This window comes from Triturus cristatus, chromosome 4_1 (genome assembly GCF_964204655.1).
Source record: "Triturus cristatus chromosome 4_1, aTriCri1.1, whole genome shotgun sequence".
Classification (NCBI taxonomy): domain Eukaryota; kingdom Metazoa; phylum Chordata; class Amphibia; order Caudata; family Salamandridae; genus Triturus; species Triturus cristatus.
The window spans coordinates 355,056,874-355,073,095 of record NC_140585.1 but is presented as its reverse complement, the minus strand read 5'-3'; the positions used below and the strand labels follow the sequence as shown (position 1 = coordinate 355,073,095).

Genomic DNA, 16,222 nt, shown 5'->3' with positions numbered 1-16,222 from the left:
ACCTCTTGATCAGTTGCGGGAGCCTCTGTGTCTTGCATGACTTGTAGTTGGGTAGAAGCCTTTGAAGCGGAAGGAGTCTTGCCATTGGCCTCTTTGAGAAAGTTGGCCCCTGTTGAAGGCGGGAGATTGGAGGCGGTGGGCTGTGTTCTCCTGCAACGGCCAGCTGCGGTGAAAACACACTGTTTAAAGATGTGCCTGATAGACTAGGCCTTATCAAGTGAATTAAAAGTAGACACAAACTTTCCAAGCTCCTTGACCAACGTATTACCAAAGAGCCCGCCCTGTGCTACCTGTCCGGCCTCAGACGTCGCTAGCTCCCTAAGTTTGGGATCTATTTTTATCAGCAGTGACATGCGCCTCTCCATAGAAATGGTGCAGTTGGTGTTGTCAAGGAAAATGATGGCTTGTTGGGCCCAGCTGAAGCGCACGTCTGGGGAAATGAGCACCTCTGACGCCGTGGCATCTTCTGCCATGTCTGATATCTTGTTCAACGGACCTGTTATGTCCAGGAGCTTATACCGGCACGACCGCCAGGAGCAATCAATACCTTTTTTGGGGTCCCTGATATACTTGCCAAAAAAGTGGCCATCCTTGCATCAATCTCAGGCGTGACAGCCACTTTGCCATCTAAGGAAGTGTAGGGGCATTCCACCCGAAGGCAGTTCCATATCTCTTTATTGAGAGGTTTACTTAGCCTGCCTGCCACATATGTGGCTACCGTGTCCCCTGGTGATCATTCAGAAGAGCGAGGGTGCGTAAGTTCCTTCGGGTCCAACATTTCGAATTTCGATCCGCGGTACCGCTCCGTGGTGGGGCCCAAATCTTCATGGGAATGTGACACCGATCTCCAGGACTATTGATGGTCTGAGTCACCATTGGATCGCGAATGGGATCTATCAGAAGCAGGAGGGTGTTGCGGGGGGCGATGTAGTTCCAGGAGCCGTAAGGCCTGCAGGGGTGGTCAGATTGGGCGTTCGTGGGGTGTTGGTGTCTAAGAACTCTTTTCTTCAAACTTAGAACATGTGTCTAGGTCCACCTTCGAAAGTGGACCTGGACGCTTGTGCGGGTTCTTGGTGGGGGAGGCCCTAGGCAGCCCTGGAGGTATAGGGGATGAAGGCCCAGGTAGGTCTTCCGTCTGTGGGGGGGGGGGGGGGGGGGGGAGGGAGAGTTGTAGTTTCTTCTTCAGGGGGACACTGTGTCCGAGACTGCCTTAAGAATAGAGGCATCCACTGTGTCACAGAATTAATCCATGATTGTGAAGTAGGAGATCTATTCTGTGTAAGTGTCATCATATTCCTCCATAGGGCCTGTGAGATAAGTACCTCCCCAAGCTGTCAGGGAATGTGAGGAATTAGTGGTATCTCACAAGGTAAGAGGGTATTATTTAGCTGGGGGGGGCAGACAATATAGAAGTAGCTAAGCTACAATCCCCAGTGAAGCACACAGGGTTAAAGGGTTATGGGCCCCAGCTAAAAAACACACCCTTGGGCTCAATAATATACAAATCGCCTGGGCAGAGTCTGCCTGAAGAAATGGGAGGTGTAGCTAGCTTCAAAGCGTTGCCTTACCCCGTAGGGTGTTAGGCTCCAGGTGTTAAAGGGCCCAACCAACTCAATCGCACCGTGGATGGAGGCGCCCGGCAAGCTAGGGAAGTCTGATGCGCTGTCTGATCTGCCAGCATTGATGTTCAGTGTCTCACAGGCACGAAACGTGAGGGGACCGTGCCCACCAGGGCTCAGAGGACTGCTGTGCACCCCAACCATGCATACAAATGACTAGAACCAGCCGCAAAAGGAGCAATGAGGCATTCTTGCGGCTGCTATAAAGTGAAAGGCAGAGCGCTGCCAAACCTTTAAGGGGAAAAAATACACAAGAAATGCACAATAAAATACATGAAGCAACAAGGGGGATCGTAGTCCCTCTATTTAGCATGCACTCGACTGGGAGCAGCGAAGAAAGAGTGGATTCCCATTGGATGTTGGACTTTACCTTTGTTGATCTTCATTTTCCCTGGGTTGATGGGAAATGAAGTTTTTGTTGTAATATGTTGATATACCTGCTATGTTATTAAACAAAGAGAGAATAGCCGAATCCTCACATCCTCGTTCTGACATAGAATTAACCTTTCTTCTGTATGGTAGGATCTTAGCTGATGCTCATGAACTTGAAAATAGAGTTGCAATCAAATCTCCTAATCATGTGGTTCTTGGTAATGAGGGTTAGAAACATGGAACCTCAAAAGATATTAAGTACTTCTCTAAGGATTTACCTGAAAACGCATCTAGTCAGCTCTGATGTCTCCTAAATACATTAACAGATTTTCAAATGGCTGCTCTACTAATTTCCATCAACTGAATGTCTCTTAACCAGGCAGTAGTAGTAGTTTCCCACTTGTGCGGTCTTAAGCAGAATTTATCTCTCTCCTTGGGTGAATGTGGTGGGCAGGATCATCTAACCAGGCATTGGTCTTTTTTTGCATCCTAGATTTCTCACTACCTGTTTTTCTAAGGAATAGAATTAAATAGGCAAGGATCAGTGGTCTGTCCCTCAAGTCAGAAGAAGGATTCAAGCACTTCAAGTTTTCAAGTAATTCAGATGAAGAACTACTGCAGTCAAAGGGTTATTTTTTTTTTTACTTGGGTCAGTGTTGTCCTACATTTCACTGTTAACCGTAGACGTTGACCTCAGAGTATCTACTAATTGCATGGTTCTTCTAGGAGTCACATCACAAGCAGCAATCATCATGAAATGTTGCTCTCCAGGTGGGGTGCTCACTTCCAGAAACAGATAGTCGAGGACATTCAAATAAAGAATATCAGAAATTGCTCGTAAACATCTTTGCGCCAAAGACGGTTTGTCTAGCAAAGTTGATATTTCTACTGATTGTTTAGTGACCCACATTGAAGATCTTAGCAGACAGAACCTTCTGAGACATTTTAACGTCCGAGGTTGTGAGAGAAATGGATATCTGACTTGATACATGTAACTTGAGTGCTCCAGGAGTGATCAACCAGAAGCCCCTGATAATGGATCGTGGAGCCTACCACAGTGTAGTTGTATTGTGGATGGCTGAAAGAACAGGTTATTCACTCTCCCACCTCAGTGATTATCTTACTTCACTGCTCCAGTGCTCCCCAGTGCACCTGTTACTTAATGGTGTACGTGGCTCCCTGTGTTGCTGCGGAGGTCAAGGCTCAGTGTAGATTTGTTAGAGCAAGTTAAACAGCCAAAGGCAAACAACACGCTCACTGTATGTATTTGACAGCGCATAAGGGTCTGCAAACCTGTCCAGTTTCCATGCGACTGCAATCTGGTTGGCCATATTGGCCTGGCACTGTGTTTGTGGCAAATTTTGGTCTATCATGTTTCTCTGTTGTGGCCTCTGACATGACCCTTGGCATCTTGGGCTACTAATGGCACCTGCCCTCCCCCATCCCCCCCCCCCCCCCCCCCCACCACCACCATTTCTGGCATGGTGATGGCCACCTCTGGAATGAGGAAACTAGGTGACACATTATCAACCTCATTGGAATCCTGATGCCCACCTATGGCATAATGCGGGCCCTGGCTTAGAGACGTAATTCTTGGTATATTGTAGGGATTGATGGTATAATTGTGCCCACATGTGGCATAATGGCAGTTTATCCTTGGTATGGTGGTGCTCATCACAAGCATAATGTCAGCAAATCTGATTCAGGCCTAACGGTGCCCTTGGCCTAAAGGTGCCCCAACTTATGTAATTAGGGAGATTGTTTAATGGCACACTTTACATGCAGTAGTGATAAATGGGGTCATAAGGCCTGATTATACTTCATAATAAATAGATGGCATTTTATGACAAAATGAGTGGAAATCAAGGAAAGTGCTAGCTTTTGTTTTCGGCTATTGAGTCTTTTTTTAATCCAAAATTAATTCTTGCATTTGATTGCAAAGTGTATGTATTGCGTGGAACACATAATATGATATTTGTGGACTAAACTATTCTGCATCCAAAATATATCTTAGCTGACATTAGCCTGATAAATCATGCTGATTTCTTGGTACGTATTACTGCTGTATGCTTGTGATTATGTGATGGGTTCTTCTGTGGCAGTTGTTTCTTGGCTTATTTGGGCATGTTTCATGATTTCTACTGAAGAACCTTTTAGTAATGCCAGAGGCTTTACCTTCCATAAATCTTATTTTGCCATTTGTATGGTCTTGTAGCACTTTTGGAATCTATAGGTCTTTATCGCATTGTTCTGAGATTTCTCCATAACTAGAGTTTCTGTAGTGTTGTTTTGTTTGTGTCCTTCTAATCTTTTAAAATGTTCTGTATCACTAATTCACAAAAGGCTCACAGCATCAGTCTCATTACTCTAATGGCTAGGCCAATTGATTCCATATAATTGTTATTGTTGTCATGATTCGCTTGGAGGGGGACAAAAAAAGCTCTTCCTATACTCCCTGTCAGGCAATAGTTAGGTGCTCTCTGACTAACTAATATCGATTAAGTATATTATGTTTTGTGGCTTTCAGATATTGATATTTTACTTCCTTATTTCTCATCCCTGTGAAAGTGTTTATTTAGTATGAAGAACTTCAGTGAATGGTTTGGGATTTTGCATTTTTGGTGCCAAATATAGTTCACTTGTAAAATGATCTGTTATTTATTTCTCTCTTTCAGTATGCCTTGCCACTTCAGCTAGTGAATAATCAAAGCATGACCCAGTGGATGGAAATCTTCAGGACAATCATTGACCGAGATGTTCCTGCTGTAAGAAAAAGCTCATGTTTCAACAAATGTCTCCACCTATTTTTTGCTCTCTGCATACAGCACTTTAACTTCGCTTAGTGTGAAAAACTGTTTTCTATGATAATCTATTCTGTAGTTTTTGAATAGCGATTGGGTACCCGAAGGCTTCCCAGCACTGTTCGCAGCTACCAAATAACTTCCCCGGTGTGACACTAGTCCTTGAATAGCCAAGTCTTTAATGTTTTGCGGAATGGAAGTTCCTGCTACAGCTGACGTAACTGCTGAGGGAGAGAGTTCCAGAGCTTGGGTGCCAGATGGGATGTAGAGCGTCCACCCCAGTGGGATCACAGAATCCTGGGGACCTTTAGTAGGTGACCAGAGGCAGATCTAAGGTGCCTGCTTGGAACATAAGGGGAGATCAGTGAGTGTAGTATTGGGGGACCTCTGCTATTGATTACCCTGTGGGTGATGCATAGGGACTTGAATTGCACTTTGCGCTCCACTGGAAGCCATTGGAGATTCCTAAGCGCTGTAGTGGCTGACTGGTATCTAGGAGTGTCTGTGAGAAGGCGAGCTGCCACGTTCTGTACAGTCTGCAACCTTTTTACCACATAAGATGGTGAGCCGAATATGAGATCCTCAAATTCAGATTAACAATTTTTTTAGTTTTTAGTTTGTCCCCAACCGTTCTGGACACCCTGTATCTGGATGATAGTCGCACTGTACTAAACAAATAAAATAACGTCCCCACATGAGCGTACTGGCCTTTATCACCCTCCAATTGCATCCCAACCAGATTGTAGATATTATGTTCCATTTTATTTTGCCATTTAGAAACATTGAGGAATGCCCCTCTTCGCCAAGCGATGACTATTTTACAGGGACCCCTATAATGTGATTGACTATTTCATTACTGCAGGAAGCTGGCTCTTTATATAGTATACCAAAAAGAGGTATACTGTGCAAAGAGTTCAGGTATTCCTTTAAAAGTGGACAGGGGCTTGCCCTAGCAGTCCCAAGGTGCTCTTCTAGAGTGTAGTGTGGTCGAGCAGCCTTAGGCTTACCAGAGGCGCGTTAGACTTCTGCAATACACATACAGTCAATAAATGATGCACACAACTCCATAAGGAGATCCACACCAATTTATAAAAAAAATAAGGCATATTTTATATAACTTTAGGCACTAAGATCATCAAAATCAGGTAAGTATGTTTCGAGTTTTAAAAAATGGACACAGTGCAATTTCTGAAGCCTTAATGTTATCCTATGGAGGAAAGACATACATCTCAAACAGGTACTTCACAGATACTTATGTGAACAATCTCCTGGCCTTAAGGTAAGTTTGGGGCAAGGTCCAATGCAGCACCATCAGGTCACCTCAGGCAGCCCTGGGGCAGTCAGGTGCAGAGGTGCTTTTCAGCATCGCGTGCCCAATATTATACTATGGGGGAAAACATGTACTGCATTCGGGCACTTCACAGTGACTTACAGGACCAATCTCCTGGACTTAAGGTATGTATGGGGCAAGGTCCAAGGCAGCACAAACAGGTCACCTCGGGCTGCAGTGGGGCAGCCGGGTGCTGAGGTGCATTTCAGTATCGGGTGCCCAATGTTATCCTATGGGGATCGGTCCGGTTGGAAAGAGGCTGCAGGTTTGGCTTGGGAGACCAGTCATGCTGAACCAATAGTGGGTCTCCGGTCTTGCGATGCCTGGGGACATTATGTACAGTGCTCAGAGAAGTCAAAACGGTTGTATGACGTGCTATATAAGACAAATATTATTATTATAATTTAACTTGGATCGGCAAACTATTTCATAGCAGTAGGTACGCAGATGAAGTGCCCCTTCATCATAATTATGACATCACAAAAGCTGCACATTTTGCTGATTTTTCTTATTCTTCTTATAGGAAACATTACAGGTGGATGAAGATGACAAGCCAGAGCTGGTCTGTTGGAAGTGTAAGAAGTGGGCACTGCACATAGTAGCCCGCCTTTTTGAACGGTAATGGAATAGAAATGTTACATCACCAATTTGTTTTGGCTGTTGTACTGACGTGTGCTGTTTAACATTAGTCAGTTGTAATATAGTATTTTACATTTTTTAATTTTTCCTTTGATGCCATTCGTTACAACACTAAAATTAAAAATGTAACAATCACTATGAAGAACTTGCATAGTGAGAGCAATGGCCTGACATATACCTTTTCATTTTATTTCCCTCTAAGAAAAAATCAAATATTGATTTATATTCCAGCATCTATTTTAAACTTACTGTAAATAGTACAACTCTTTGCCAATTACAGATCCTGTTAAATTAAAATAGTTAACTTTTTTGCAAGTCTCTTATGACCATGAAACACAATTTTATAATCAATCTTACTAGCCGGGTTCAGACTCCAGCGTCCGGAAGTATTCAGCAAAAATCTCTGTAATATAATATACTCGGCTGGTATTACTTTCAGCCACATGTTTGAAATCAGTGGTGCTGTGTTGGCATTTTCATCTTTCTATGCTGATAAAAGTAGTGAAATTAAATTGTGTAATATCAACATCTGCTAATTACAGTGCTTCGAGTTTGTAAGGAGACTGTGGTATTAAGTGCTGTGTGATGCAGACAATGAAAAGCACAGAGTAAAGCCCACTGAAACTGTTCAAAGGAAGGAAGACCTGACTCAACTTATGTATGACTTACTTTACCCACTAGGTACCACAACAGTCCAGTGTTAACTGTTATTTGTGATGCTGAGTAACGTTTTCTTTGGAGGCCTAAATCTTCTTCATAAAGTTGCTAGTTGACTATGTATGAAGAATTGAATTGGAGTGGAGACTAGTTAAGTTATAGTGTGGCTTTCTATTGAGCGCTAAAATTAATTGTTTTCCATTTCTTCTCCCTTCATCCTCTGTTCTGGACTAAAAAGACTATCTGGGTCTCATGTTAATGGAATGTTTCTTTTTGTTTACCTTCTCTTAGACTGTCTGACAATGAGATTAAACCTGTACTGAGACCCTCTCCTTCACCCTTTGGTCTACTAATTGGAAACCTACCCAACCTTGCAAGCTTCTTGTTATCCTTAGTATTCAGATTATTAGAGGCATGGTTTTTACAGAATGTCCTCTTTACACTTTCTTTAAAACTGCTGAAGCTATCTGGGTTCAAATTCCTGATCTGTTCAAGAAAGAATCTAAGAGGGTTATTTAAAGTTTGGTGGATGCGGAAGCCCCCATAACTGGAGGATGGCCTGTCTGCTATATTTAAAGCATAAACACATGTTTACATTTTAATAGGGCAGACTGGACATCTGTCAATTTTTAGTGAATGTCATGTATCTTCTAAACTAGACAGCTGCACCCACCTCCCCAAGTCCCTAGCCTCTGAAACTTGTCTCTTGACAAATCCATAATCAGTTCTAATCACGCCATTGCTCCTTCAAAGGTTTTTTCTAGTTTGATTGCTCTTTTCATTAAATGATGCTAGCAAGAGGCTAAACAACCTTGACCAGATCATTACATGGCCATGCTGCTTATTTGGTATTACCCCTCCCCCCTCCCCTTGTGGGCTTTATGGGGTTTTACCCTTGACCAAGATCTGTAGAGCTACAGCTTAGAGGTCTTAACTTACAATTCCTATAGCTTAGAATCTGATATTGAAGCAAATTTTTTACTTGTACAATCGTTCTTATGTATTCTCTTCAATAAATGTTGACTTTCTTTTTAAAGTTTTTCTCCTCAGTTTATGTATTAGTACTTGATTCTGTATTTTTTTTTAAACCAATTACAGTGTCCTCGGCGGCTGTCCCCTGTGCTATTGCCTCTGGTAAACCCTTGGCGTCCGTAGACTATTATTAAACGCATGCAATTGACACCACACTTCACAATATGTACAATGCCATGGATTTCTTCTTTTCACGTGGTGCTGACACCATACATGATGTCCACTGCCTTGCTTCACTGTTCTGTTGTACACTCAAGAGATTAAGGATTGGCTTCCACTGTCACTTATTTTCATTGCTAGTAGGCATAGGCAAGTATTCAATAGTGGCTTTACGAGCCTTCAAGCTCAAGGTTTCAGCTGCATCCACAGGTTTATAGCAGGCCCTCAAGGCTCTCCCTTGTCAGTAACTGGCATTCGCCATGGGTGGATTTGTCCCACCAGTCAGCGGCTTCTTTTGGCACCTCTTAAAATCCATCACTAGCCAGCGAGGCATCCATTGTGTCTCTGTGTGATCAATCAATCAATCAGTGATCTTATAAATAGCAACTTTTCACCAGTGAGGGTCTCAAGGCGCTAAGTGTGTGTGGGGGGGTGATTCTGCTGTTTATTCGAAGAGTGAGGTCTTGTGGTCTTTCCTGAATTGCGGCACCGATGGTGATTGCCTGAGGTGCAGATACAGGGACTTCCAGGTCTACGCAGGTAAGAGAAGGACTTTCCTCCAGTCGTGGTCTTGTGGATCCGTAGAATGGTGGCCAGGGCCAGTTAGGCGGAGTGGGGATGTCTGGTGGGAGTGTAGCTTGAGAGGTGGTGGTTAAGGTATGCAGGTCTGGCATTGTGGAGGACTTTGTAGGTTTGCATGAGGAGCTTCAAGATGATACTTTTGTTGACATCTTGCCAGTAAAGGTCTCAGGTGGCCCGTGATGCAGTTGCGGCCTCTGATGTTCAGGATGAGTCTGGCGGAAGCCTTTTGGACCGTCTGCAGTTTCTTTTGGAGTTTCTGGGTGGTGGCGGTGTAGAGTGCGTTGCTGTAGTCGAGTCTGCTGCTGACGAGCGCATGGGGGACCGTTTTCCTGGACTTGGTGGGGATCCACTTGAAGATCTTACGAAGGGGACGAAGCGCGTGGAAGCAGGAAGATGAGACGGCATAGATATGGCGGTTCATTGAGAGCAAGGAGTCCAGGATGATTCTCAGGTTTTGTGCGTGGTCCGTGGGTGTGGGGTGATTTCGAGCTCTGCGGGCCACCAAGAGTCATACCAGGTGGAGGGGAGGAGCCCAGGATGAGGACTTCATTCCTGTCTGAGTTAAGCTTGAGGCAGCTGTCCTTCATCCCGGTGGTGAGTACCTTCATCCCATTGTGGAAGTTGCTCTTGGCGGCTGTGGGTTTGTCTCTAAGGGAGAGAATTAGCTGGTTGTCGTCGGGGTAGGAGATAGTGTTGAGTCTGTGGTTTCTGATGATGGCTGCAAGCAGGGCCATGTAGATGTTGAAGAGGGTGGGGCTCAGGGAGGATCCCTAAGGCACTCTGTAGCTGCTCTCTGTGGATTCCGAGTTGAACTGTAGAAGTCTGACTTTCTGCGTTCGGCCGGTGAGGAAGTAGCGGATCCATTCTAGGGCTTTGTCGTGGATGCCAGCATCAAGGAGTCTTGCGCAGAGGTTATAGTGGGAGACGGTGTCGAAGGTGGCTGAGAGGTCCAGGAGGACGAGGACAGCAATCTCGCCTTGGTCGAGGAGGGTGCAGATGTCCTCTGTAGCGACGAAGAGAACGGTCTCAGTGCTGTGCTTGCTTCTGAAGCCCGATTGGGAGAGGTCCAGGAGGTTGTTCGTTTCGATGAACATTGATGACTTTCTCTATGACTTTGGCTGGGAAGGGGAGCAGAGAGATGGGTCTTTAGTTCTTGAGGACCTGCGTCGACAAAGTGTTTTTTTCATCTGGGGGTTTAGCTCTTCGTGCTTCCAATCTTCCAGGAAGGTTACAGACTCGATGGAGCAGTTGATGGTGCTGCAGAGTTCGGGTATGATGGAGAGGACTGACGGAGGCAGCTTGCCTGACTTAGCAGGGCAAGTATGGGCATAGCCTCAGGCTTGTCAGCAGCCCCTTCCAGTGCTCCACCAGGCACCACCACTCACTCCCCTTGTCTGCTCACTTTCAACACATGCTCCAGGTTTCATCAGGTTCCCCGGGACTTCATTGCATGGGGATCTGGCAACTGCAGGTCACGGATTTATTGGTCATAGGATACATTTCTCAGACTTTGCCGTGAGAGGCAGAGCGGTTTCAGTGTAAACTAGAAAGGATTCTTTCATGTAACATTAATACATACTTCCTGTGTTCATTAGCAATGCTCCCAGAATGTATATTTCAAATGTGTATGTTGTGCATATACACTCTAAAATGCACTAAGATTATACTTTTGGTGGAGAGCATTTTGACAGTGCTGTGTACAGAAACAGTAAGGGGCAGTGAATCCTGCTTCATAATCTGAGCATTTATCATTGGTCTAAATTAAATAAATAAATATTACCTGCTATATACTGCTGAGTGACAACCTTGATGGTTGGGGTCAGTTTGCCTCTGGTGTCGTCGGGGTACATCATACTGTGGCTCTGCAAACTGGGCCAAGTAACCCTTTCTGTACTTGACTCAAGATAGTGAGGGCAAGCAGTCAGGGTGGTAATGTGGGGCAGGAGGTGGGGCAGAAACTTAGAACTCAAACAGCTAAATAACAGACAAAATAACTCAATTCAATTGCTTGTCTTAATAAATAGAGAATTACTTTAATATCTCAGTAAAACAAATTGCTACTCACAGTAATATGGGTTCAGTAACGTGGTCTACAATTCTACAGCACTTTTGTCTCATATGGCACTCCTCTCCTAAAACATATCCTATTGTGGCATAGGCATAGTAAGGCACAGATGCAAGCTCACCCTCTGCCATTTTGGGTAACCTGTAGATAAGTTGGCAATCGTTTTTTTTCCCAGGTAGGCCTGTATTGATGAGTTCAAGATACAGTTTGTTAGTCTGTGAGTTCGTGCAGCGTATTACCTGTTCGCTAGGATGTGTCCCAGCGTGGAGATTGATATTGCAGTCTCCATGATCGTTTTGTCAACATCTTTGTCAGTGGGTACTGTATCACAAGCGCGGCCTTGCCTCTCAGATCCTGCTTGTCAGATCTTGCAGCTGTGAACAAACAGTTTGGCTGGCCTTGACAGCGATCACCCATCTTTGTGGATTTGGGCCACTACATGATTGGGAAATTCCTCTGAGTCAGAGTTATGATCCTTGCAGGGTTAACAGCACGTTGAGGCTTCTGTGGTACAAGTCCCTTCGGTCATGCTGCAAGTGTGCCAGACGGGACAGTGTTGCTTGAGGATATCAAAGTTACAAGTAGTTCACCAGATAAATCATGCAGTGAGGTTGGTTAACCCCACAGTAATAATATTTTGTATTAAAGAGGTGCCACAGAGGATGATAACACTCCAGTTTATTTTAGCACACGAGAAGCTTTGTCCACCATTTAGCAAGCCTCACACCATCCTAACAGTATCCATACAATAATACATAATCCAATTCTCAACGACACCTTTCAATTGTTTAGCTGTGCAACTTGGGTCAAATTTGAGCCCCAATCCGTCACTGATTTTAACAATTTTACACCTAATCCTCTAATCTGTGTTTTCATCAAAATTACATGTATACTGGAATGAGCTATTGGTTTAGTGGTAGATATGAAGACCACACTTAAACATAAAACAATTGATTAAAAGCATATATCAGAGTAAACTAGAGTACAGATGTCAAGAGGAAATACTCTGGATGTATTAAAGTAGGCACGTTTTCCTCATATAATGATGGTATCGTGAAGTCGGGCATCTTGAAATGAGAAATAGTAAATCCACAATCTGTGAAAATGAAGGAAGCAATGAAATGCTTCAGCACCTTTATGTCAGTACAAAAAAAAGTGTGTGGCTTACCAGCATCGCACGCAGTACCTGTTTCAGCATTGAAATGTTTTTTTTAAATGTTGAAGCTTCCCTTAATTGTGGAACATGTTGAGAACTATGATTGCAGCCAAAATTGTAGTATTCTTCCGTAACAAAGAGGCGCCTGTACTAATGACAAGATTTTTCTTCATGGGTTCAAGGTATGTTTATTCCACAGGATGATGAACCTCCAGTTTATTTAGCACAAGAGAAGCTTCGTCCATCATCCAGATAGTCTCAACACCATCCTTACAGTGCGGAAAACATAATGCTGTTCATAGCTACACATTCCAGTGTAGGCCGTGGGTTCTCTTTGCGAAGTGTCGCTTTGGTTGTACGGAGGGCAAGCTGTGATCAGGATGGCACACAGCTTCTTTTCTGGTCTGGTCAGCACTGCTTTCTTCCAAGCGTCGCCAAATTGTTGTAAGTAGTAGATGAAACAACCGGACACCTCCATCTGGTAAAGAAGGTAGTTTTATTGAAGGGCACAGACAAGCGTATACCTCGCCAGCTGACCAGACCACCATCTGACAAGTGTGGTACTTTAATCCACAAACTAGAATACACCCAGGTATTCTGGGAGGGAGGGGAGATGTGAACACAAAGGAAGGCTCAGTGACCACAAGTGGCCATGTTGTGAGGAGCACAAATGTACAACAAATTCTAAGGAAGATTCTCTAAAGAATGTCTGGAAAGCTAACCCCAGATATCACACCAGCTCAGTTTGGATCTGTGCTGGTTATGTTACCGGTGCAAGTTGGGTGTTATGTGTGCTCATCACACAACACAGCTGAATTTCTCCTCCTGAATAGTCTGTCTTCTCATAGTGCTGTGTACTCTCTTCCCTCTCTAAGGAGGTAAGCAGACTTCTAGGCACCTGACAGATGCACAGCTTCTCCAGCATGTTGTACAGATGTCAGCTGATGTCCACCTTACCTCCAGGAGACTGCTGTCATGCAGACATTAGCTCTCCATCACAGCAGTTTTTGAGTACTCTATTGACACTCCCTTCCTTGGTCAGGGATGACTTGGAATTGGAGCAAAGTCTGATGGTTCCGGTCCTAATTTTATACTCCTTTTCCAAACATGAGTGGAGGATCCACTGTTTAAAGTCCAGGAAATGATTTGTAGTGGTTCCTTTCCAAATTTCATTTTCTGGCTGCAGTGCAGACACAACCTGTGTGCAAGGTGATGGCTCTCCTAGCAGGAGTATTCAGGGACATCTTAAGGATTTTGGGGGCCCTGGGCCAAACATATTTTGGGGCCTCCTGTTTGAAACAGCTTTGAATTTACAATCACACTTTTGCTTTTCATGCCCTCCTTGGCCAGGTCACAAACACTGCATAGGCAGACTAGTCCAATTTTTTTAAGCATTTCTAGCTAATATCCATGGAAAGTGATATGTGTTTCCAATTTGGTAATATAGCAGCAGCTCACTAACAATATTGCAAATAATTTATGCTACCCACTGCCATTTCTCATATGTGAGGTTCTGTTTTGATCTGGTGTTAAAAAACAAACACAACATTTCTCTGCAAAATGTCTGTTATAAACTCCCACACATTACCCATATTAAACATAAATTAGAGGAAAACTGTATTAAAACAATCCATGCTAAAAAACATTCAAGGCCATCAGAGCAGGACTGTGTGGAGAACAGAGCCAGATCTATCAGAGGGCACTCTGAAAGTCTTGGGATCTGAGCTAGAGCCCACTGTGCCCAAGCCTTAAAACGTCTCTGGGAGTATTCAAAACATGGGCATAATGAAGTTGTTAAGCCTCTGCATCTGGTTGCTAGCAGCAATCTGGGAAAGACAAAAGGGCAGGCCCTGCTTAGAAACTTCCTTAACCCTAACAACAGAATCTGCTTGCTCATCCTTAGCCCCACTTATCGTCAACCAAATGAGAGTGCTTAGGAAGCACTAATCCACAGTCCCTTGCTAAAATATCCACATAGAATTTCTATGGGAGGCCCTGTTTGCAACCTTTAACACGTGTGGCTCCTCCATTAAGCTCCAGGAATGCAGGCAATACACTTCCATTGTCTGTGGAAACTGTATTCCATCTGCTATCTTGTGCCGTATCAGACTTGAAGCGATCCATAATTTTGTTTTTTAAAGATCTTTTCATTAAATTAGAAACCGGTTAGCGCACCACACTACATCACAGTCATAAATAGGTAGATATCAAATGAGCATCAGTGCATATTGGACACCTTCCCCATCTAACCATCATGTCAGCATTGCAGTTTTAAGAATGAAACACAGTGCAGTTGTCGGAATAAGGGAGGCACAGGGACCATCTCTGTAGTCGTTCCATTTGCCCAGATTTTCTCCCACGTTTTAGGACAACCCCAGCCCCCATAAATCACTTTTTCGGCGAACGTGCACCCGTTCATGTCTTCTTTCCAGTCTCTGAGGCATGGTGCGGGCTCAGCCTCCCCTAGATGTGCAATATTGCACTTGGCTATTGCCATACCCAGGGTCATCTAGGTCTGTTCCATATTGTTCAGATCAGTTGTGTCCAAAATGTTGAGCAAGTACCACTTGGCGGAGAGTGGCATCTCACTGCCACACAGGTCATTCATGCAATTTACAACTGACTCCCAATAGCCCTGCACAGCGCGGCAATCACAAATGATATGATAGAGGTCCCCCCCTGTCCACATAGCCAGCGGCATGGCTGTGCAAGCATAGTGGGACCTGTGCTTTATTTTGAACTGTACTAAGTGAAACCTAGACTTAATGGCTAGCTCTCTCAGGGAGGCAAGGACCTCAGGCCAGTCTTCGTCCTCCAAATCTCCCATATCTAGGTCCCATTGCTCTAGCAAACGAGTGAGAATGTCTGGGGAGTTGTTTATCAGTTTCAATATGTGAGAGAAGTCGCTTTACGGGATATGTGGTGGTCAAGCAGTCTGTCCTCTAAGGGGAAGGCTTCAGGCAGTTCCTTCCCCTGGAGAATCACCGTCTGTACCGCATGGCGGACCTGTAGGTAACAGAAGGTTTCAGTAGAGGCCAACTGGTATTCTCGTTGCAAATCATTGAATGGGACGACATCTCCCCAGGACCATAGATAACCCACCTTGGCGGAGAGCAATCAGATACTAATAGAGGGTTGTCGCTTGCACACCACAAAGTACAAATAAATAATCCTGAATGAGAACAAATAGTTAGAAAAAAATGAATCAAACTCTAGTGTGCTACATGGTGTAAGAGGGCTGCCAATCCCTCATGTAACATGAACGTGTGTAGTGATTCAAGACGATAGTCTGGAATGAACCGTGTGCACAGCTAAGGGAAAAGTTATACCTACTGTACCAACTTTTTTGCGAATTTTAACGATAATTCATGCACTGTATAACAGAAACAATAGTCTCACGTTGATATCATTAATTTTCATTTGTTTGCTAATTAAATCGAATTAATTTGAACATCATTCCATAGATGCAAGTGCAATTATCATTACTTCATGATAATCAATACGTGAAAAGCTTTTCACAATCATACCATTATGACAATATGAACTCAAAAAGTGGCGTTTGGTGACCTTCGGCCCAATGCATTTCGGGACCTCGTGTCTCTTCCTCAGGGGCCACTTGTGCACGAGGCACGATAGTAGGCTGCCAATATCTTGCGCAATGACTATAGACTGTTAACTCCTTCTGGACGAGGCACGATACTGGACTTCAACAAATGTGGGTCACCTGGATGTACGCCAAAAGTTCTTAAAACAGTTCCTCTCACGGCTGCGGGTAACAAAATGCTGAGAGAGCAATAAGATGCCATGTGT

The 16,222-nt window shown here is 44.2% G+C and overlaps 1 protein-coding gene across 1 annotated transcript in view; it reads left to right on the top strand.

The window, feature by feature from the left end:
• The window catches only part of IPO8 (importin 8), a 557,903-nt gene that overhangs the window by 154,423 nt on the left and 387,258 nt on the right, over window positions 1-16,222 (top strand). The window contains exons 6-7 of the mRNA XM_085652356.1: window positions 4,667-4,756; window positions 6,646-6,740. Coding sequence (XP_085508482.1) covers window positions 4,667-4,756; window positions 6,646-6,740 — 185 coding nt within the window. The remainder of the gene's footprint in view (window positions 1-4,666; window positions 4,757-6,645; window positions 6,741-16,222) is intronic.